The 24,408-nt window shown below is 37.2% G+C and overlaps 1 protein-coding gene and 1 long non-coding RNA gene across 2 annotated transcripts in view; one reads left to right on the top strand and one right to left on the bottom strand.

Moving 5' to 3' along the window:
- The window catches only part of ADGB (androglobin), a 159,239-nt gene that overhangs the window by 96,103 nt on the left and 38,728 nt on the right, over positions 1 to 24,408 (top strand). Inside the window, exons 19-26 of the mRNA XM_059941038.1 lie at positions 1,868 to 2,009; positions 3,368 to 3,482; positions 6,814 to 6,981; positions 14,020 to 14,155; positions 14,783 to 14,920; positions 16,663 to 16,756; positions 21,305 to 21,439; positions 21,980 to 22,133. Of these exons, the coding sequence (XP_059797021.1) occupies positions 1,868 to 2,009; positions 3,368 to 3,482; positions 6,814 to 6,981; positions 14,020 to 14,155; positions 14,783 to 14,920; positions 16,663 to 16,756; positions 21,305 to 21,439; positions 21,980 to 22,133 (1,082 nt within the window). The remainder of the gene's footprint in view (positions 1 to 1,867; positions 2,010 to 3,367; positions 3,483 to 6,813; positions 6,982 to 14,019; positions 14,156 to 14,782; positions 14,921 to 16,662; positions 16,757 to 21,304; positions 21,440 to 21,979; positions 22,134 to 24,408) is intronic.
- On the bottom strand, positions 3,705 to 11,928 carry LOC132375855 (uncharacterized). The gene is made up of 3 exons (XR_009506136.1): positions 11,813 to 11,928; positions 9,858 to 9,951; positions 3,705 to 3,980 (listed from the first exon to the last, which is right to left on the bottom strand). It is a non-coding gene; the product is annotated as an uncharacterized LOC132375855 (long non-coding RNA).

Here is a 24,408-nt window from a genome sequence, read left to right as displayed (position 1 = left end):
CCCCCTAATTTCATGGTTATATTTTAGACGTTATTGAAACAATAACTGTATTATCCTAATCAAATTTCAAGTTCTCTGACCCCCACCCCTGCATCTCCAGTTCGCTCTCTCTAGAACTCCCACCCCTACAGGTCTTGGTCTGAACTGGGACCTCCATCCATCAACCTTACCACTTCTTCTATGTCCACTCTCCTCACATCTTTATTTCTCTTATTCCCAACATAGTTTCCATGGTCCATGATTGTATTTATATCCTCACAGGTGCCCTCAACACAAGTGCTCTTCTTACCCTCTCATCTTACACTCCTGGCAAAATCCTAATATTGGTTGAAGATATCTCTGTGCCTAACCTGACGTTTCATCAGAACAGCTGAGTGTAACTGGAGAAAAAAAAAAATCCTACTACCTAGCCCCACTTTAAATTGAGGACCACAAATCTCAAAAAAGCCCCTGTGCACTGCCAACATTTCCTGAGTTCATTCATTCTCCCAGCTCTCATTCTCATGAGTGACTATTTCAAACCTTCAAATCTCTCTCTCTCTCTCTGCCTTCAAATCTCCAACTCCCACTCTCATCCGTCCTCATTTTCAGCTGATGACCTTGCTGCTGTCTTCACTGAAGAGATAGAAGAAATTGGAAATGACCCACTCATCTTCTCATAATGAACTCTCCCAAGCTCTTGTCACCCTTCCCTCCTGTTCTAACAGATGGACTGTTCCTTCTCTTCTCTAAGGCCAGCTTCTTGCAAACACATGCACATATGCACAAAACAGCATTCTTTGTTTGGCTTATTTTACTAAAGCATTTATATTTAACTCAAATTAACAGTACCTGATACTGTACAGGTACAAATATTTGCTGAATGCTTAATATTGAATTTTTTGCCCACTCTGAGGGCACAGACTATGATTTTCCATCAGGATGTACCCAATGTTTTGAATGGTGTCAGATGTGCAGCAAGTGGGCAATAAATACTTGTTGAATAAACTTTCCAGACTTCAGTGGTGTGAGCTTAGTATGTCTACTTAACCAATAGCTCCTAAGCCACACCATGGCCTAGAACATTGAAACTCGAAATGCGTACAGGTATTTCAGGTCATGTGGTGGCCTTGTATCCTTAGCCTGGGTGTTATCTGGAAACAGGGTAAGAAGTCTTTTGCTCTCAGCTACTGATGAAGAATAGTCATTATTTTCTAGCAATTTCAAGATAAAAAAATTATTAATTAAAGTTTAATTAGATAAAATTTTAAATTAATTTATAAAAATTAAATTTAAGTAAAATTTTTAATTTTTAATTAATTTACTTAAAATTAAAATTTTGGTAATTATTTTTCTACACAGTCAAAGCTAAGGATCAAAGGTCAAAACTTAAATAAACAGTGGCATCTTTTGCCCTTGCTTTGCCACTATCTTAGGAAAATCTCTCATTTTCCCAGATGCGGTATTTTTCCTCCTTTAAAATTGTGTCTAGAGGGATATTGTTATTACTGCCCTACATAAGAAAAGCAGTGGTATACTACAGTGAAATACCCCTGTCTGTCCTCTTTTTCCTAACTTTTCCATTCTTGTTTTCTTCAGCTGAGGGGATGACTATGAGGAGAAAAGTAGGATAGGGAGGGAAGAAGATCTTGATTCCTCTTGAGTATTATTTCCAGTATTTATTTACTCACAGTAGTTTCTAATGTTTTATGAACATTTTCAGAATAGGTTTAATTCTTGGTTGTTGTTGTTAATATTATTGTTATTATCATATTATTAATGTCATTATTGGTAAAAAGCAATACCAGTGAACGCCAACTATACTCTCACAATCAAATTTCTGTGTATATATATATATAATTTTTTTTTCTTTTAAATTTTCCTAAAGCTTTAACAAAGAACAGCCCTCCCATACAGCCTGGCCTACTTACAGTTGAGACAGTTTCTTGGAAATCTCTGAGGGCACGTGATCTTGTTGTGACAATTCACACGTATGCTACCAAGGCTACAGTGGTTCGCCTGCCTGTTGGGTATGGAGTGACTTCATTTTTCCCATACTAAGAATTATTTGAAGACTTGTAAACTTTTGACTACTAAATAATGAAACAATATGGAATCTAATATGTTGTTTCCTGAAGCAATTTCATAAAGCGGAGGTCTATCATCCTGAATCTTGAGAAAAATAAGTCTGTGAACAAATAAAGTGAAGAAATGCTGTACCTTTTGGAAGATTCATAATTGTTAAAGAATCTGGTTGTTTCTTTAGTAAAGAATACAGTTTAAACTTGTTTAACCCAGCATTTCCTAAAATTAATTTATTAAAATGATCTTTTTTGTTTTATTGTAAAACTTATTAAATTCCTTAATAAGAACCATGATTTTATTTAAAAACAGGTTGAGAAACAGCATTTTCCCCTACAAATCTGTAGTTTTACCTGTAGTTTGTTTTTAATTTTACCTGTAGTTCTATTTTGAATTAAGATAAAATTGGTTAAGCACATCACATTTTTCATTTTAAAGAAAATATGTATAATTGAGAAGTTTTCATGATTTTGATAAATAAAATTCAAAATATTACCTCGTATTTCAGATGAAATAAATATTTTTGCTGAATTTCCCAAGATCAATCATGATAATTCTATGTGATCAATGAAAAGCTATGGCTCTTGTACAAAGGCAAAGCCCAAGCAACAAAATGAAGTGCTAAAATAATCTATGGCAAGCATCCAATATTTCTAGAGAAATAATAAATTTTAAAACTTCTATATTTTCACATCTTCCCTAAAAACTCTGGCATGGAGAGATTCTCCCAGAAATCATTATTCTGTCTGAGTGCTCATCCATCAAGACAACCAAGAATGGGGAACTGATAAGGAATCTAGTATTTTGATCTGCTTTTCCCCCCACAGGACCTAAGCTATAGACAGGTGGGTTTTGGACATGCTCTCAGTATTCTCCCTGATGCCGCAACCTGGTAGGAGAGACACAGTTAACACACATGAAATTATGCATTTGTGAGAAACTGACTATGAAATCTACAGAGCGCTAGGCCAACATGAATTATTACTGTTGTTTGTTAGGGGGAAAATCAGGACGAGTGTTTCGCAACGTGTCCGCAGCTTATGGGAGATGTCTCCAACATGTGCAAGTTTGTCATTTACTGTAACCTTTTTTTGTCCAGCATAGTCAGTGAAATATAGATTCCATGATCTCGGAGGGTTCTTTCAGAGTGAAAAATTCATCAGTCTTTACCTCATCTGTGTTACAAAATTCAGCCCTTACTAACGTTTGACTTCATTTGAGCACAAAGAATCATCAAGAAGGTAACAGAGGCAAGGACTACAACAAAGGAAACCCTCGGTCCTCATACAGTGTCCACTCTCTTTAGGAGACACATGCTGCTCTTCACCGCATACTCCCCCGTGGGCCACTCCATACACATCTGCAGCACGGTGACCTTTGTCGTCGGGGATGAAGATGTTGTGCTACCCAACTTTGAGCTGGTAAATCTTTGAGTAACTGTGATTTTTTTTTGTGCCTTATTTTCAAAGATTTTGAACTAAATCACATTGCTATTTTGTTTTCAACTTACCGATTTTTTACTTTTTAAAACTATTAAGTATATTCTGTAAGAAATTCCCCAATACGACATGCTAATAAACAGTCTAAACTCTGTAGGGATACAAATAAAATTATTTTATTTCATTTTATTTTATTTATTCACCTCTGCTCTGTTGAATCCCCTTTCACATCTGTTAACACCTCAGGCAGATCCCATTCTATTATTGGTCCTTTGGAAGCTATATAGGATCAGTGAAGTCCCTTTTAATACAGTGTACAATTTTGATATATTATATGCTCCTTTTGCCCTTCCTTGATCTAAGGAAGGGTCTCTGGGATTCAAGGCAAGAGGATCCACGGAAGGTTCGGTCACTTCTTCATCTCCTCTTTCTCCTCTTGACCTCTTCTTAGTTTCTCTTGCTCCTCTGTTCTGACAGGGCCTGAAAGAAGAGAGAGGTAAATGCGTCCAGCATTTTCCCTGAGGTCCTGTCTTGGTTTAGATGTCCTCTAAAGGACGTCTTTAGACACGGGCATGTGCATTTTGGGGGCAGATATATTCATAGAGCCTTCCCACTACATAATTCAGCTTTACTTGCTCCCTCCAATCCATCCCACATAACACAGCTTTGTTAGTGAGATGAGATCCACTTAGCCAGTCAGTAAACCTCTTGGCCAGAGCAGCAACAAGACGGCTCGAGACCAGCTCCCTCATGCTCATGTTTCCATGGCCCAGACATGCTCCAGTCATGCATGGCTGCATCTCCAGGCAGTGGTTGTGCAGGATTCCCCATGGCTGCTTCTTCACTTTCTGCGCCATCTCTCATCAGTCTTCTGCCTCCTGCTCAGCAGACACAGAGGAAGATCAGGAAGCCCACCTTCTATGTCGATGTCCCTACCCTGCTTATTTTAGATTCTTGTCTTTTCTTGGAAAAAATAATAACTCTGCTTTAGATAGCATGGATTACCCAGTTTGTTTCTTTTTTATTCTTCCTTTTTTAACTGAAGTGTAGTTGATTTACAATATTGTGTTAGTTTCAGGTATACAGCAAAGTGATTCAGTTATATATATATATATATTTTCAGATTGTTTTCCATTATAGGTTATTAGAAGATATTGAATATTGTCCCCTGTGTTATACAGTAAATCTTTGCTTCTTAACTATTTTATATATAGTAGTTTGTATCTGTTAATCCCATACTCCTAATTTATCCCTCCCCTACCCCTTTCCCCTTTGTTAACCATAGTTTGTTTTCTATGTCTGTGAGTCTTTCTATTTTATAAATAGATTCATTCTATTATTTATTTGATTCCACATATAAGTGATAAATTGATAATATAGTATTTGTCTTTCTCTGTCTACTTAATTCACTATGCTATTCTTTAGGTCCATCCATGTTATTGCAAATAGCAATATTTTAGTTTTTTATGGCTGAGTAATATTCCATTATATATATATCACACCTTCTTTATCCATTCATCTGTTGATGGACACTTAGGTTGCTTCCATGTCTTGGCTATGGTAAATAGTGCTGCTATGAACCTTGGGGTGCATGTATCAAACTTAAATGCTTTTGCACAGCAAAGGAAACCATCAACAAAATGAAAAGACAACCTATGGAATGGGAGATAATATCTGCAAATGATGTGACTGCCAAGGGGTTAATTTCCAAAATATACAAACAGCTCATACAACTCAATGTCAAAAAAACAAACAACCCAATCAAAAAATGGGCAGAAGACCTAAATAGACACTTCTCCAAAGAAGACATACAGATGGCCAACAGGCACATGAAAAGATGCTCAACACTGCTAATTATTAGAGAAATGGAAGGCAAAACCACAATGAGGCATCACCTCACACCAGTCAGAATGGCCATCATCAAAAAGCTTACAAATAATAAATGCTGGAGAGGGTGTGGAGAAAAGGGAACCCTCCTACACTGTTGGTGGGAATGTAAATTGGTGCAGCCATTATGGAGAACAGTATGGAGGTTCCATAAAAAACTAAAAATAGAGCTACCATATGATCCAGCAATCCCACTCCTGGATATATATCCTGGACATTTATTCAAAAGGCACGAAAAGACACGTGCACCCCGATATTCATAGCAACACCATTTACAATAGCCAAGACAGGGAAGCAGTTTGTTTCTTTCTTTAGGTGATTTAACTCCCTAAGTGTTTAGTTATTTTAGTCTGTGAACCCATATTTCCCTGGCGTTACCAACTCCTCCATCTTATAAAAATTACTGAGGCTTACATCCAGGCCCCAGTATTCTTCGGTTCTAATGAAGAAGCAAAAGGGGATATAGACTGGTCCAAGAACAGAGAGACTCAAGCTCCTCAGAGCCATACATGATCATTCCCAATACTACCATTTAACCAGACAAGTTTTCTGGTCATGGTTTTATCTCAGGGAGAAACACCATTAAGAAGAGACTTTCCCTAGGCTTTGGGGAGGTTGGGAGAAGGTCACCAAGAAGTAAATGTGTTAAGGTGGCAAGTCAGTTTCATCTGTTTTCAACAGTTTCTCACCCCATTTTCATGCCATTCCTGCTGGGCCATTCCTCAAAATTTCTGCAGGGAACCGTGGAGCAATGATTGCACCATGGTGCCCCTAGGAAAGAGGCAAAAACAGACTTTACAAAGTTTTCCTCCTACTTGACCCTCGTCATGCTTCCTCCAAGCACCCTCTGCTCTGAGTAACTTCTCCACCAGCCACCAACTACCCACCACACACGAGTCAAGATAATCTGCAAACACCTCAGTGTTTTCTCCATTTAAAAAAATAAGTTCCTTCCTGACATCCCTATCTCCTTCTTGTTTTTATCGCTTCTTCCGAGTTTATAGCAGAAGGGAGCCAGCAGCCCACGCTAGTTTACCGTCTTGTCTTTTTTATTTTATTGCTCTCTCCCTGAGCACTTCTCTGCCCTTCAGTCGTCAAACTCCACACAGCTGTCAGACTAATTCCTAGACACTCTTCAGAACAAAGGCTGGATATTCATACTGTGGAGAAATTTCCCCTGGCCCCCAAAGTGAGGTAGGTGTTGTTTCCGTGCGTTCCTACTAGAGCAGGAATCATGTTCCTTGTTTTATATCCCTCAGACCATAGCACCTAGCAAAATGCTTTGATCAAGTAAGTCCTCCATAAATAACTATTGAGTCAGTCATATAACAGATGTTTAATATATGAACAGAAATTAAATTGTTGGAAGCCTAGTTACACCTAAATAAGCAAAAGGGAGGCTGACCGCTATCCTTTGTCTTCACAGGAGAGCTACCGATTTACAGAGCGGGCTTTAACAATTTTGAAAGCTGTTGGACATGGGATTGCTTATTTCGAAGATAAGGCTAAACTTTCTGCAGCCCTGAGGGATCTACAAACAGCTCACTACCCTATTCCCCTCCAGGATAAAAGACTAACCGCACAGCACTTCCGGGTAAGCGTGTTCAGGCTGTAATGTTCCTAGGAGAGGATGTTGTGTTTGTAATAATGTTTCTCATATTAGATGACCCCCAAAATCAGCCGAGAAAGTGTTCTGGATGAAGACAGTTTATTTGGGAAGTGACGTCAGCAAGCAGAAACGAGAGAGTAGGAAGAATGACATGAGAAAGAGGAGGATATTCATTAAAGGATGTGGTGATTATTGCTGTGGGCTACTGGGGCTCAGTGCTCCGGGGAATCCTGATAAACTGTGTAGGACATCCCTTAGAAAGGTCCCCCTAGAGGATGCGGCGACTGTAACGTTTATCCCCTGATGGATGGGTGCTCTCAGGGGTATTTATTTCCTCACACTCTCTTGGGGTTGAGCAGCATCCTGGCTTTACTGAAAGCCTTGAGGGAGTGAAGCAAAACAACTTTGTGGTACCCCCTGTACACTACTGACATTTTGAGTCAGATGATTTTTGTTGTGGTCCTGACCTGTCAGTGGCAGCATGGCTTGCCCACACCCTCTAAATACCAGTTGTGACAACTAAAAATGATTTCAGACATTGTCAAGTGTCCCCTGGGGAGCAGTGTTGCTAGAGTCGGAAATTAAAATACAGGACACCCCGTTAAAATTTGTTTTACTAAAGACTTAATTTTTAGAGTAGTTTCAGGTTCATTGCAAAATTGGGCAGAAGGTATGGAGATTTCCCATTTATCCCCTGATGCCACAACGTGCCTTCCCCATTATTTGTCAACACCCCCCATGAGTGGTACATTTGTTACAGTCGATGAACCTACATTGATACATCAATCACTCAAAGTCCACAGTTTACACTAGAGTTTACTCTTGGTGTACATTCTGTGGGTCTGGACAAATGTATAATAACATGTATCCATCATTGTAATATCATATATAATAGTTTCACTGCCCTAAAGATCCTGTGTGTTCTGCCTAGTCATCTCTCCCCTCCCCCAAGCCCTGGCACCCATTGATCTTTTTTATTGTCTCCATAGTTTTGCCTTTTCCAGAATGTCATAAAGTATGTAGTCTTTCCAAATAAGCTTCTTTGACTCAGAAATACACATTTAAGTTCCCTCCATGTCTTTTCATGACTTCATAGGTCACTTCATTTTCATGCTGAATAATATTCCATTGTCTGGATGTACCATGGTTTATTTATTTATTCACTTACTGAAAGACATCTTAGTTGCTTCCAAGTTTTGGCAATTATGAATGAAGTGGCTATAAACATCTGTGTGCAAGTTTTTGTGAAGGCATATGTTTTCAGCTCATTTGGGTAAATACAAAGGAGTGTAATTGCCGGATCATGTGATAAGAGTATGTTTAGTTTTATAAAAATTATCAAACTGTCTTCGAAAGTGGCTGTACCATTTTTCATTCCCACCAAAATGAATGAGAATTTCTGTTGCTCTATATCCTAGTCAGGATTTGATGTTGTCATTGTTCCAGATTTGGGCCTTTCTAATAGGTGTGTAGTGGTATCTCATTTTAATTTGCATTTCCCTGATGACATATGATACGGAACATCTTTTGATATGCTTATTTGCCATCTGTATGTCTTCTTTGGTGAGGTGTCTGTTAAAGTCTTTGGCCCATTTTTAATCAGGTTGTTTGTTTTCTTATCACTGAGTTTTAAGTATTCCTTTGCAAATATTTCCTCCCAGTCTATGACTTGTTTTCTCATTCTCTTGACATTTTCCTTACAGAGCAGAAGTTTTTAATTTTAGTGAAGTTGGCTTATCAATTCTTTCTCTCATGGATCATGGCTTTAGTGTTATATCCATAAAGCCATCGCCATACCCAGGTCATCTAGATTTTCTCCTATGTTATCCTCTAGGAATTTTATACTTTTGCATTTTGCATTTCAGTCTACTGTCCGTTTGAGTTAATGTTTGTGAAGGGTGCAAGGTCTCTGTCTAGAGTCATTTCACCCAATTAAAATTTAATTTCATATAAACAAACAGTATGTGCAATATATAGCACATACTTCTGTTAAAAATTACACTAAAAATTTATTTTCCCTGTTATTCCACTTTAACTGGGTATAAGGTGTTGTTGGGGATAGATAATTAAAAACAGAATCTCCTTCAAACCAGGAAAACCTCCACAAAGGTAGAAGAAACAGAAGATTGTTGAATAAGCGTTAAACCAGAATGTGATACCCGTCAAGGGCAATCTGCTAAAGAGATAGCAAAGAGCCAAAGAAACCTCACCCTTTTGTATAGCCCAGCAGATATTGCCCATTACCTACATGTTCTCAAGATAAATGATAATTAGTCCCTTAAGTAAAGGGATTTGATGGCACCATTTGTTACACAGAGTGAATCCTAAGTTCACCTGCTATTTGGAGTGACCATTTGCATTAGCTAACTGAGTTTATCCAAAAGAAACATAAACTTCTCATGCCTTTATGGCAGGAGGTATTTTTCCAAGTTGGTGGGAGGCTCCCACCAAGGTTAGGTTCCTCCCCTTCCACAGAAACTGGGGGATTGGGGTGCTATCTTCCTTGATGATTACATTTCAAAGAGATGACTTCCAGGTCCTTGAGAAAGATATTCCTGGATCTTAAAGCTGGCAAGATACCTATTTAGCCTTTAAAAATATTTACATATATTTCAAAGAAGAAGAGAGAGAGAGAAGCTAAAATTATAAGTTTTCTAAAGTGAATGCTCCAAGAAGAGGGAGGGGAAGAGTCTCTTCCCTTATTTTCCTTAAGGAGAATTGTCTTGTTTTGTTTAAACTGGTATTTGCCCTTACAGTTTCTTGTATCTTATCTGTCAACCCTACCTGGGACACAAATCACTCCCAGTTGAAAACCACTCACCTCGGGCATGAGCAATCTCCAAAAATCTGCCATGACTTACCTCTTTAACTAGTCTGATTGGTCCTTAAGTTAATTCTGTCCCTCCAGTCCTCAAGGTGGTGGCTCTAGATGGCTCTTGGCGGCGGCCATAAGCTCTAAAAATAAATAAATAATCAAATTACCATATAACAAGAAAGCTGTAGTATCCACTGTTACAGCTGGCCCTAAGGCCATAATTGGTAGTCAACATCTCTCCTCTACCACCTATTCTAGATTTCCCTTTCTTCCAGCTGCTCTAGTTGCTTGCCTGGTTGGTGCCCCAGACCTTCAATCTTGATGGGTACAGACCTTGATTGCCTTACTCTTATCAGGCTGAGATTGTTGTAATTAAGCATTCACTGTGGAAGCGCCAACAAGTGTCCCAGCAAATCCAGACATAATTCTTCTTGTCCCCATTATGTAGCAGAAACCTAGCTCCTCATGACAAGCGGGATGAATTCTCCCACCACTCCATTATATTAGTTTCTTTTTTCCTGTTTGTCCACCAGGATGAGGATCTCAAAGCAACTAGGAATATATCAGAGTTTAGTTTATTGTAAATCATACTGTGTTCCCTGGTGAAAATATTTCCTGCTATCCACCCCCAGGAATTAGGTCCTCCAGTACAGAAACTCCCCGTTGTGGGGACAGAGAACACTGATTATTGAAAATGGACCACTGGAAATGATGGTGAGAGAGGCCACTCCTACTTCTAATTTTTGAATCTCAGGCCAGTATATTATAGCTATTACAGTCATAGTACTGTGTATTGATCTTTGGTTTTATACAAATATTCTGTATTCTGGAGGATACTGCCTCAGTTTTGCAGGATGTCATCACCAGGCTGGCTTCTTAGCTGAGCCTTTTATATGCCTTTTCAATCTGCCAGGAATTTTATCAATTCTTTCTATGGTATATGTTAGGACCAGTGAGTCTCAAACATTCCCCAGTGATTAAATGTTCACTGTATAACTTGATCCTTGGTCCAAGGGGAATGTTAGGCTGGATCCATGTCTCTGTAACCCCTAAGATAACAGTGCTGGCAGAGGCACCAAATACAGGGAAAACAAACTCATATTTGAGGTAAGTCTCAAGTCTAGTAAGGATGAATCACTGCCCACCCCTCCTTGACAGAAGTCCACTGATATCAACTTGTCATGAAGTAACTGACTGTACACCCTGGAGGATGATACCATATTAAATAATGAGTCAGTTTTTGCGACCGACAGTTGAGACAGCTAAGCCTGGGTGAAAGAGAGCCCATACTGCTGGGCCCATTCATCGTCACCATCTCTGCTATGAAGATTACTTTTGTATAGGCCTTTTGATGCTAGCCCAGATCTAATATGTAGGGGGTCTTTGTGCATGTATCACTTACACAAAAGGGAGCTATTTTGGTAATGAAACATCTCCATTGTTTACTTGTATATTACACAGTTATGTGACATTTTTCAGAGAGCCATGCTCCATAAATCGATTCCAAATATGTCTACTGTAAACAGTTCTAGACAGATGAGGTGCATCATACTATAAGGACCCCATAGATAAGGATTCTCTCAGTAGTAAATAACATTTGTGCATTTGCTGGGAGGTGTTTCAGTGGCATGTTTACAACAGAATTGGACCAGGTGATCTTTCTTTCTTTCCTGGGATGCTCAAATTTCCTGCAGATGCCTCTCTTGCATTGGATCCCACTCAAAGCTGATGGTCTTCGGAGTCACTCAATGAATGCATTGAAATAATACTCCCCAAAGCAGAATATTCTACTGCCCAAATGCAGAGAGGACCAGCAAGTACTGGCCTCTTTCTTAGTTATGTCTTATCCTTTACCTTAGAGAGGATGTCCCAGCATGCCTAGCCCTCTGGACCCCTAAAATCTCCACCGATGTGGTAAGTCCATGAATCTCTGTAAGATTTATTCCCCGCTCTCTAGCATGCATGTGTCTTAATGAAGGATTAAGAGTACTGGCCACTTACTGCCCACGGTTCTGAGTTCACTGTTGTCATCAATATTCACGTGTAGACCAGACTCAAGCACTCCCAAATGTCAGTATCACCAAAGACTCTGAACACTAATTTGTAACAGAGAGTATGAGGATTAACATTAGCATGATTTTTTCAAAAATGTTTACCTTAGATGTTGAACTATTTAGTGCATTTTATTAGCATGTCATGAGGACACATCTAGCTTATTTAAGCCACAACAAGGAGCTGGATGTGTTGATCTGTTATAACAATACAGGGACATCTTCTGGACACATAAGAACAGGAATGACTCAGTGAGGAACTTTAAAGCGGGAAAAGAAGGCCCTCAGAACTTGTCTTCTCCATTTTTTCTCTTTGTAAACATGTTTTCTGTCCTCTTAAGTTCACATCATGGAAAACATGGCTCCTGAATTTTATATTGCTTTCTCACACAAGGCCAGTTTAGAATACCTTGATCCTGGTGTCAAATTACTGGCCGAAGCACAGGGAACTCAATACTCTGTAATGACTTATCTGGGAAAAGAATCTAAAAAAGAGTGGCCATATGTATACGTATAACTGATTCACTTTGCTGTACACCTGAAACTAACACAACATTGTAAATCAACTATACTCCAATAAAAATTAAAAAAAACAAATATTGGCCGAAGTGACAAAGATTTGCTCAGCTTGGGTTAGATGCTTGCTCGCAGGCTTGTCCACCATTGCTAGCTGATGGGGCAGGTACAGATACAGACTGTGGGACTAGGTCCCTGTTTCTATACATATGAAGAGAGGTGAGGAGTTGTCAGAAAATGTAGACTAAGCAGGAAATGCAATAGTCATATGCCTTTGCAGAGCACTGTCTTTCACCAATTCTAAGACGAACATTGCTTTTCCCCTTTAACATCAGAATGAAATCAGAGTGTGTCTTATCATTGGTGGTTCCTTACAATCATTGCTGGCCAAGTGACCTCCACAATTCTCTGCACACACATGGACATGGACTTGTTCATAAGAATTCATATCGTCTCCGTTTCAAAAGAAATATGTTTGACAAAAGCCTAATCCTTAGGGGAAGAGAATTAAATGGCATGGTAGAGCCTCTCAAAGAAATGTGAAGGGAAAGGGGTTCTCCTCACACCAGAATGACTCCCCCATGGCTGAGGAAAAGAGAGAGAGGGAGAGGTATGACTGGCTGAAAGTCACCACAGATGGTGCCCCAGGAGCCCTACCTAATTCACCAAGCACTTTACTCCCTGTGAACATGTAAATAGCTACAAGTAAGCAAGCAGAAATCTGCAGTGGCTGGTTGTTATTCCCAGTGGTGAGACTGGATATATGGAATCCATCAGCATTTCAGGATAAAAGCCATGAAAAAAAACTTGGAAGAAGGAATATGTGTTCTGGATGTGGTCTAAAAACCTTCCAGCGGTCCTCTTTGGTGAGATCAAGAACAAGTCAGCATCAGCACTTCCTGAATGAGGGTCGGTGGCTTGAGAGAAACCCCAGGAACAAAAGGAGAATACTCTTTAGGCAATGGTGCATCTTCAAAGCTTTTGACAACACGAAGGACTAAACTGCATAGAAAAACACACGTTTAGTGTTTACAAAAAGTGATTTACAAGAGTAGGAGTTTGAGTATGAATAAGTTTTCAGAATACTTAACCAGTTTATGTAGTTTACTTTTTCATGTACGTTTAAGTGTGATACATGATGAAAAAGTTATGCCTAAATAAATTTAAAAGAGCTTTCTCAATAGGAAGTAAATACTCGTTAAGTGACAAGAAAGTGATTAAAAACTTTGAGTGACATATCTTCTTTTTTGAAGCACAGGAACTAATAGTGTGTCTTATAATGGGTGGCATCTTGGGATAAAAAAAATCTGGTATTTGACTTGCTTAGGCATAAGAACCTTATTTTTTATCTTACACTATATCTCCTCAATCCATTTAATGTTATATTTTAATTGAATGTACATTATAAACATTGTTGTGGTGATTAAAGCTTATTAAGTTAAAATTAGTCAAATGATAAATAATTTTCGTCTCTTACTGGATGAGGGAGTCTGCAAAGAGTCTTCTGCTAGATGGTGTGTATATCTGAGAAATACATAGTTTTTATTTTTAGAGTATCTGAAGTTTTTTAGAGCCTCTCTGGCCAGGTAAGGGTATTTTCTTGATTTAAAAAATATACTAGTGCATTTTTATCTTTTTCAGGTTTTTCATGTTTCTTTATGGCATTTAATGAAAAAAGCTCAAATAGCAAAACCTCTTCCCAACCTCAAATTTGCATTCCGTGCTATGGTTTTGGACTTGGACTTACTTGATTCTTCTTTGGAAGAGGCTTCTTTAGGTACTGATTAATTTTAGATATTTATGTGACAAAGGAATTCCTAGCCTTATATGGGATAAATAATTTGAGAAAAGTACACTCAAAATTTTTGTGGAGTAGGTAGAATGGGTCTATATTAACAATTGTAGAGTTCAGGCTATGCCCTGAGAAGCTCAAAAGGTTCCAAAGATCTGATGTGTGTCCCCTGTCCCACATACACCGAGGGCAGCCCAGAATTTCCCAGTTTTATTTGTTCTTGACCTTAAAGTGCATGACAATCACTATCTATACAGTAGCACTGGAGTAATTCTGGGAAGATTCTCTGATCTAAGTAACCCTCATTTCCTCCTCTTCCGATGTTCTATTCCCACCATTTTAACATTTTCTTTCAATTTTAAGAGAACCTCCATGCTACTTTCACATAGGAATCAATACTAGTTCACGAAAGTGTCAATATTTAGTGTTTCCCTTCTCCAGAATGTTTATATTCTAAAAAAGAACCACCTGCAGAAGGCAATGTTAAATATAACAACAAATCTATCGTTGTGGCACTTTATACATTAGAGGGCTTTAACAGTTAAAGGCAGTGAAAATTGGGGTAGAGATTAGATATAACTTTCAGTCCAAAGTTTGTTTTTCTCTTTCCAGCGGAATGGGTAGATGTTAAATATAATGTGCCAACAAGCGATAAAGAGTATTCTCCTGAGGAAGTAGCAGCAGCAATTGAAATTCAAGCCATGTGGAGAGGGACGTACGTCAGATTACTTATGAAAGCTAGAACACCAGGTATACTCTTTCAATCATTTATAAAATGAACTTGCATAAATAAGGATGAATATTTGTTTACGTGCTAACAAAAAGCATTTTAGAGTCATTCTACTTTATGGCTCAGCTAATTCTTTTTAATTCTATCAATATTGAATTTCCTTGAGCTCAGGATGCATGTCAGTACACTCATGCTTTTTGTTCCTGGAATATAGTGCAGTGCCTGGCACAGACTGAGCACACAACAAATACTGGCTGAATGAATGAATGAATAAATGATCAGCTGTATTTTCCCAATCTATCGTGCGTTCTTTATAAAACAGGAAACTGGCCTTTTTCTCCATCCATCCCCTGTGCCTAGCAGAATGCTTTAGCAGTCAGTTTCAGCTAAGTCATAGACAGTTTTTACATTTCTAGACCATTTTTCAAAGAAGCGAATGAATGAATGAGTGAATGAATGAATGAATTTAATGAAGAAGCTTCCATATATGCCTGTGGTGACATACATTTAGAAGGCATAAAATGCTTTTAAAGTATATTATTATATTTATTAAATCAAATATATTTATGCATATGAAGTAAACTATTTCGTGAGGTCCATTTTAACAGCTCAAAATAATACACTGCAGAGGCAAAAAAAAAGTATTCAATTATTTTCATTCTGCAATTTTTGTTAATGCTTTTAGAGAAAAAGCCTTGCCTCCAGTAGAATTCTTTGAGTATTTTGAAACAATTTGTTGTAAAAATATCTCTGAAACATTTAATGAGAAATATCAAAATGTTCATCTAAGCAGTAAAAACTATAGATACACAAGTGTAAAAAGAAACAAACTATACTGCATAGTTTTGTGGTAGAAAAATATTGCTGTCACTTGATTTTTATATTTTTTTCTATCAGAAAAAAAAGTAATTATAAATTCATCAAATTAAATATGTGGTAAAATACACATGTTGTCCATATATGCTGTAAAAATTATATTCATACAATGACTTTTTTCTCTTTATAAAGAGAAAAATGAGCAGCTTAATAATATTTTAATAGCATTTGCATTCTTTCACTCAGACATATTTATTGAATAATTCTTGTGTGTACAGAACTGTTCTAGATTCTGGCCTTATAGAAAGAAATTAGTAAAAGTGATAAGGTTTCTGCTCTGATGAATCTTGTGTTGTGGTGGTCACAAGCATACAGCAGAAAGTAAAATATTAAGATACTGATTTCAGATATGAGTAAGTACTGTGAACAAATTAGGATAATTAGAAAAAAAGGTCAGTTTCTGACATGTTAAATTTGAGGCACTTATTATGGATTTGCATTTTTCTTGCCAAATCACCTCTTAAGCCATTTGTGGATTATGCTTTAGATTAAGCTTCAGTGAGATCCTATTAGCCATTGTTTTTTAGAAAAATTGGATGGATTATTTTTTCTGACACAAGAGCTTTCATAAGGATTTTTTTTGGTGTGATAAATGATCTCTCATTGTAAATGCTTTGATGAGTATCTTCAGTTAGATCAAAGAGCATCTTATAATTTTTAAACTAAAGATGAAGGGAAACAGCATAAAATTGTGAGCAGAGCTCTTGACTAGAGGTTCACAGCTTTATATTTTAAACATGGTTTATTGCTAGTAAAGCTTCAGACTTTGGATATTACCTTACTGGTGAGTTTCAACTCCCTCACCTGTAAAAGGAGGGCTTAGAACAAAATAATTTTTCAGGCACCTTACAGCCTTGATATTGCTATTTTTTATTGTTATTTTTAGGCACAAAGGAAAATACCAGTGTTGCAGATACTCTTAGGAAAGTTTGGGCTGTACTGGAACAGAATATAGAACAGTATGCGATTTCTCTCTTAAGGTAAAGCAGTGTAATGATGTTTCTTATTGTAACCTTTCTTATTGTTTCTTACTGTAACCTAATGATGTCCCTTTCTTAAGGTAAAGCAGTGTAATGATCTTACTATAAGTTCCAGTTCAAATGCTACTATATTTGTTGAGTTTTTCCTAATCACCGCAGCTAGAAACATACCATTGCTTCTGAACTTCCACACTTCCTACTTTTTGTTTGTCTTCATTGCACTTACCTAATACCCTAAGCATAAAACCTCTGAGAAGCAAAACAGAGTTTTTTTGAAGTCTTTTGGTGCTAAAGAGATAAAAGTTAGAGTTTAGGACCTGCTAGGGGAGAGGACTCCAGTAAACAATGAAAGTTGTCAGTTGAAATCCCTGGAGGACAACATTCTAGAAACAGGGACAAGTGTGAAGTAGGTTGAGCCTTAGGAAAACTGCGTTTTAACCACAAACCATGTTCAAAGCAGGATAATCTGAAAAAACTAAGAGAAAATCATATATATATATATATATATATATATAAATAAATAAATAAATAAAAGAAGCAGACCATTTGGTGATGTAGGAGCTAGCAGACCAAATCTCTAAAGGTAACTATTATGGAAATGTCCAAGAAAATAAAGGTTAAAGAAAGAGAAAATAAATTAAAAGTCTAGATTAATAAAACACAGTTAAATGGAAATTACATAAATAAGATTTTTAACAACTGAAATTTAAAACTTTTTAATTAGTTAACAGCAGATCAGGAAGAATAGAGGAAGAGATTAGTGAAACGGGAGATAGGTCAATAGAAAAATAGTGGAAAATAAGGAAAGAGCTAAGGGACATGGGGAACATGCTTAGAAAGTCTAATATTTGTATCATTATTGTCCCAGAATGTAAAAAGATAATAGCTGATAAATTTCCAAAACTGATAAAATACATCAACCCATATTTTCAAGAGACTCTGCATGCAGACTCCATGCAGGAAGGACACAAAGAGAACCATACCCAGACTCATCGTAGTCAAATTGCTGAAAACCAAAGGCCAAAAGAAAAACCTTCAAAGTAACCAGAGAAATAAGACACACTATTTTCAAAGGACAATCACACTAAGAGCCATACGTAGGAGTAAATTCTTAACCTTAACAATGCAAAATGCAGAAGTTGAGTAATAAGCTTTAAAGAGTTCTAAGGTTCTAGCATTATTGCAGAAATGGTAAAAGTAATAATCTAGATGAAACACTGGTAAGGCAAGGATGCATAATACATTCGCTAGCAATGCTAATGGATCAACAAGCGAATTTAAGAAATTAGATTAATCTTATACATATTCCAGAGAACAGAAAAAAAGAGGAGACATTTACCAACTCATAACCTTGATTTAAAAAACTCAACAAGGACAGTAAAAAAAGTGAAATTGCAAACCAATCGCCCTCGTGAAATTAGATGAAAAAATGTAATAAAATATTAGCAAATCAAAATCAGAATTATATAAAAAGAATAATACCTTATAACCAAGTGGCTCTCCCAATCTAAGACATGTAATAGTGGTTTAACATTAGGAAATTCATCAATTCGGCACATTAACAGGGAAAAGGAACAAATCACTCGGTTCTCTGGATAGGTTCAGAAAAAAACATTTGAAAAATTTTAACACAAATTCAAAATATTTAAATTTTTTAGCAAACTAGGATTAGAGAAGACTTTCCTTAATATGTTATGGTATCTACTATTTTTAAGCAATTACTACAAACATGATTAGTGGTGAAATTTTGAAAGCTTTTCCTTGAGTTTGAGAATGAGACAAAGACGCCTGACCAAACACTTCTATTCAAGATAATCCTGGAATTTTGTGAAGGGCAAAAAGGCAATAAAGCAAAATAAAAGTCACTAGAATTTGAAGGGAAGAAATAAAACCACTGTTTACAGACAACATGGTTATATATGTAGAAAATGCCAAAAAATCTACATGAATTTATTAGAATTAATGAGAAAATTAAAGTTTCTGGATACAAGGTCAAAATGAAATAACGATTGGACTTATATTTGTAAGCAAGAGCCAAATAGAAAATTATGCATGTAAACATATAAAAATTTAAAATAACCTAAAGTTAATGAAAAAATTTCATGAGCCAAATGTCAAAATTTTAAATTTGGAAAAAATCCAAATTTGTATTTTCCCAACCCTGAGAGTGAGTACCTCACTCACCTCACCTAAGTCCTGACCTGTGGATTCTGCTATCACCTGATAATTCAGCTTGATTAAACTTTTGCTCCAGAAGCCCTGTTTTCTAAAACAGGTACTCTTCTGCCTAAGACCCCAATTGTTTGGACAGACACAGAGAGCACGAAGAACCTCCTTCTCCAAACTGCTTCAACATTGTGAGGAAGATTTCTGGCCCAGAAATTACACCTAATTTTCATGTAAATGGAGTGCTAAAATCATGTGTTGCCCTATTAGGGACTCAGGTCAGTTCACTATGGAGGTGTATTTGAAACACAGGCATAACTCCTTCAGGGAGCTGGCGTTCCTCTCCATGTGTTCCTTCTACCATAGCCAAGAGCATTTCCCAGAAAGAAACTCAGCGAATATCCAATGCAGATATTGGCCATGCTCTTTCAATAGTTTGAGTTGTACCCCCCAATCTATTGAACGGATGAAACTCACAAGTCTCACCCATCTTTAAACTTAAATGTCAGGAGCATCCAAAGCTACCTCCTCATCCTAGCAGGCATTAATTACATGGTCAAAAGCACATCTTTTAGTATAAGACCTAATGCTAACCCCACTTCTACTAATTATCTGATGTGTGACCTGGGGTAAGTTTCTTATCCGCTCTGAACATAAAATTAAGTTTTTTTCATCTGTAATATAAGGATAATAATATCTACTTCATAGTATTATTCCTTTATAAAGCTGTAAAGATAAATTAAGGTAATCCTGGAAAATTATTTAGCACAATGCTACAGATTGAGCCATTACACAACATTAGCTATTATAAATATTGCTATTAGTAGTAGTAGTACATGAGTAACTTTGAGGTCCTTGAGCCTAGCCTTGCATTCTCAGACCTGTAGGGACACAACTTCACCAAGTTGACTTTGGGCAAGGCTCAGTTTTCCAATATAACTTTCTCTCTGTCCTAGGATGCAAAGTTAAAATCTTTTGATTATGTCAGGGATATCTCTCTATGGGTCATTTAAGATATTCCACATGGTACATCAGGATTTTGATGGTCCTATACTCATTAGAATTTCCTGAGGTATATGAAAAATAGTAGAATGTGTGATGGAAACAGTGACAGTCTGGAAAGCCTTTAAATTGCACCCTTCTCTTAGAATCGTGGTGGGACCCATTGCACTCAGCTCCCTATGTGGCCTGCTTAGTTCCTGTACTGGCTCAGCCAGCTCCTGCATTTAGACTCAGCCAGCCCCCGTATGATTGACAGGGGTACTCTGCATTGACAGACCATCACGTCATACTTCCTAGTGAGGGTGATCAGGTTATTTATCAACCAAACTGGGACACTTTGACAGGGAACGAGGGAGCATTATTAATAATTATGCCAGGGATATGAGCCTAAACCAGGACTGCCCCAGAAGAACCAGAATATATAATCGCCCTGGTCTTTGTTCTTGTCATTATTTTGAAAAGCTTTTTAAAATCCTTCTGAATATAAACCTGTCATTTTCCTCCCACCACCAAAGACCAGTGATCAAATGGAGCAGGTGAATCCTATCCTCTGTGAGGACCTCTATGGCTCTGCTTCCCCGTGACAGCACAGTTGAGCCATCCACCTTCTGGAAGCCAAGAGCACCTCTAGCTCTGTCTAGACCTCTAACAGAGAACCATTCCTATGGCCATTATAGCTTCTGTCCCAGCTAATACCCAAGACATTGGATAAAAGACCTGAGATTCCTGGTGCTACCGAGGCTGGGTCCGGTTCCTGGCAGAGTGGGAGGTACAGGACCCGGAGGATCTCTCTCATCACTTCCATCGTGTTCTGGAATATGCCACAGGCTTCCAGGGGTCAAACATGGAGAAACCTCAGTTGCACCAGAAATCATGTAGAAGGAAAACTCTGGCACTCTCCCCTTGTTTGTGGCCTCTGTTTTTAGGGGTTTTTTTTAAGTCTTTTTTTCCAAATCCATTCCTCACTTTAAACTCCATTCTAGTATTGAGTCTCCAGTCAACCCCAGACCTTCAGTGGCTCCCACCCAGTTTTATTGCTAGTTTGCCTGCTTCTAGTTTCATCACCCTTATAGGTTGAACTTTAGTGCTGATTTCCCATCTATAAATTTCAGTTACTCCTTAGATCATGAATTAGGTTCTCTCTTGACTAAGAACTTCAAATAACTTTGGGCACCCTTGATAGACATCATGGTTAATCTGGAATGGGCTCTCCTGCTTTGGTGCCGTGCACCACGAGCCCCCATTTGATGAAGGACTCAATCTAGCCAACAATGTACTACAATATTTTATGCTGTTTCTTTGCCTATTTCTCTTTTGTAAATAGAATTTATTTTAAAAGTTCTTTTGCCATTGGTACTTAAATTATTTTTAAATTTTTAGACTAATGTTTAAAAGTAAGTGCAAGTCTATGGAATCTTATCCATGCTATCAAGATGAAGAAACTAAGATTGCTTTTGCTGACTACACTGTGACTTACGCAGACCAGCCACCAAATACTTGGTTTATAGTATTCAGGTGAGGCTATCATATTGGCAAGTAACATCACTCTTAAGTGGCATGAAATATTCATATATACAGAGCTTTCTTTATGATAGTAGTAAAAGTATTAATATGAATGTTTAAGTTGCTTTGAGAAGTTAGTTAAAATTTCTTCCATATCTGCTATGCATAAATGAGATATTATAGAAATTTTTATTCATGTTTCTTTAAACAAAATATGAAGACTATGAAGTGTTAATTGTTAGATCTTTTTATGAGTATGGTAAACATAATATAATAAATTGATACGCTTTCCGTATAGAAATAAATTTACTAATTTCAAAGCAATAGCCTATTAGGTAAGAGTCACAAACTACTTATAAATGGGATTTCTTAAAAGGTTTGCTTTTGCATGACAAAATAGTGTATCAATAAGAATTTTAAAGGAAAATGGTATGCGTGCTTTTAAGTTATTTGCAGCTTTAAACTTATGTTTTTATTTCTTAGCATCAAACCTAATTTCAAACTTTCTTTATGATTCATGTCAAGGGAAAGTTCATGCTTTTGTAATTACAGAGAAACATTTTTGGTTCCTCAAGATATGACTTTGGTTCCCAAAGTATATACTACACTTCCAGTCTGTATCCTCCACGTTGTTAATAATGACACAATGGAACAAGTGCCAAAGGTATTCCAAAAAGTGGTGCCTTATCTTTATACTAAGAATAAGGTAGGTGTAAAATTTATTCTCCTCATATGATAGAATAGCAGTGAGAAGTCAGCACCCTGAGAGGTTCCAACAGAAGGTAGAACAGATGTGTTTTCAATCTACATAACAGAGGAATAGGGTCCTGGTCTTTCTCCATAGAAGTCCCATGTATTTGACAGCAAAAGGTAATTAATGTGAGTGCTAGAACATTCACCTTTTAGCCCTCCTTATCTTTTCTCCAAAGAAAATATGACAAAAGGAAAAGTTAGAAATTCTCATAATTAAAATCATAAAATCATACAAACCCTTAAAATGAAAATGGAGGTAAAGAGCACATTTAGTCCTATCCCTAAACCAAACCAAAGCAGCAGGTTTTCTCAGTTTCCCAGTGGGTTTTTTATTCTATTCCTAAACATGTCAGAAGATTGTGATTACACAGCCACTCACCACCCCACCAGCCCCAGTCTTTTCCAGGGCTGCCCAGATTCCTTCGCGAATAGACACTCTTGGCACATTACTCCTGCTGAATACAGACCCTGATGGCTGATGTCCACGCAAATCATGTTGCCTCTCTATTTACCTGAACCTCAGTTTTGTGTTTCCAGTCATTTCTTCTAAGAGGGAAGCATGATAAAAGATAGTGTATACCTGCACTGTAAATCAGGAGATCTCCTGTAGCTCTGATGTTCCATTCTTTAGTTGTATGGCTTTGAACCTCTTTATTTTTCTCTTCGAGCTGTGGTTGTGATTGACTTTTATGGTTCTATGCATTATTTTGTATAAATTTAGACATATCTACCTGATGAATACTGGTTTATAGGAATAAAAGATATAGAATATCACTCCTTAAAAGAACCCGATAGTTCTTTTGTGTTATTTTAAGAATTTTTTTAAAATAAGACTTTATTTTTTAGAGTCACAGCAAAATTGAGAGCAAAGTACAGAGATAGTCCTTATACTCTCTTCTCCCCCACATGCACAGCCATCCTCATTATCAACATCCCCTACCAGAGTGGTGCATTTGTTACAGTTGCTCATTTTACATTGACACATCATAATCACACAAAGTCCACAGTTTACATTATGGTTTGCTGTTTGTGTTGTACCTTCTATGGGTTTAGACAAATGTAAAATGACATGCATCCATTATTATGATATCATGCAGAGTATTTTTACTACCCTAATAATGCTCTGGGTTCCACTTATTTATCCACCCACCCCAAGCCCTGACAACCACTGATCCTCTTACTATCTCCATAGTTTTGTCTTTTCCAAAATGTCATAAAGTTGGAATCATATAGTACATAAGAAAACTTTTCAGATTGGCTTCTTTCACTTTAAAACTTGCATTTAAGCTTTCTTCATGTCTTTTCATGGCTAATAGCTCACTTATTTTTAATGCTGAATAATATTTCATGGCTGGATATACCACAGTTTATTTATCCATTCACCTACTGTAGAACATCTTGGTTGCTTCCAAGTTTTGGCAATCATGAACAAAGTGTGCATGTTTTTGTATGGACATAAGTTTTTAACTCTTTTGGGTAAATAACAAGAAGCATAATTTCTGGATCATGTAGTGAGAAACCGCCAAACTGTTTAGTTTTGTAAGAAACCACCGAACTGGCCTCCAAAATGTCTGTAACATTTTTCATTCCTGCCAGCAATAAATGAGAGCTCCTGTTGCTCCAGACCCTCCTCAGCATCTGGTATTGTCCATGTTCTGGATTTTGGCCATTTTAATACCTGTGTAGTGTTATTTCATTGTTGTTTTAGTTTCTCTGATGTCGAGCATCTTTTCATATGTTTATTTGCCATCTATATTTCTTCTTTGATGAGGTGCCTGTTAAAATATTTGGCCAATTTTTAAATCAGGTTGTTAGTTTTCTTATTATTGAGTTTTTAAAGTTTTTGTACATTTTGGAAACAGTCCTTTATCATATGTGTCTTTTGCAAATATTTTTTCCCAGTCTATGGCTTGTCTTCTCATTTTCTTGACATGTTCTTTGACAGAGCAAAAGTTTTTAATTTTAATAAAGTCCAGCTTCATTAAAATTCATGGATCCAGTTTCATGGATCATGCCTTTTTTGTTGGATCTGGAAAGTCATTGCCACACCCAAGAGATTCCTAGGCTTTCTCTTATGTTACCCTGTAAGAGTTTTATAGTTTTGTATTTTTATATTTTGGTCTGTAATCCGTTTCGAGTTAATTTTTGTGAAGGGTGAGGGTCTGTGTCTAGATTCTCTTTTTTGCTTTGGGTGTCCAGTTTTTCCAGCACCATTTGTTGAAAAGACT

This window comes from Balaenoptera ricei, chromosome 12 (assembly GCF_028023285.1).
Source record: "Balaenoptera ricei isolate mBalRic1 chromosome 12, mBalRic1.hap2, whole genome shotgun sequence".
Lineage (NCBI taxonomy): Eukaryota > Metazoa > Chordata > Mammalia > Artiodactyla > Balaenopteridae > Balaenoptera > Balaenoptera ricei.
The sequence above is the reverse complement of the archived record's forward strand: the minus strand, read 5'-3'. Positions and strand labels throughout refer to the sequence as shown.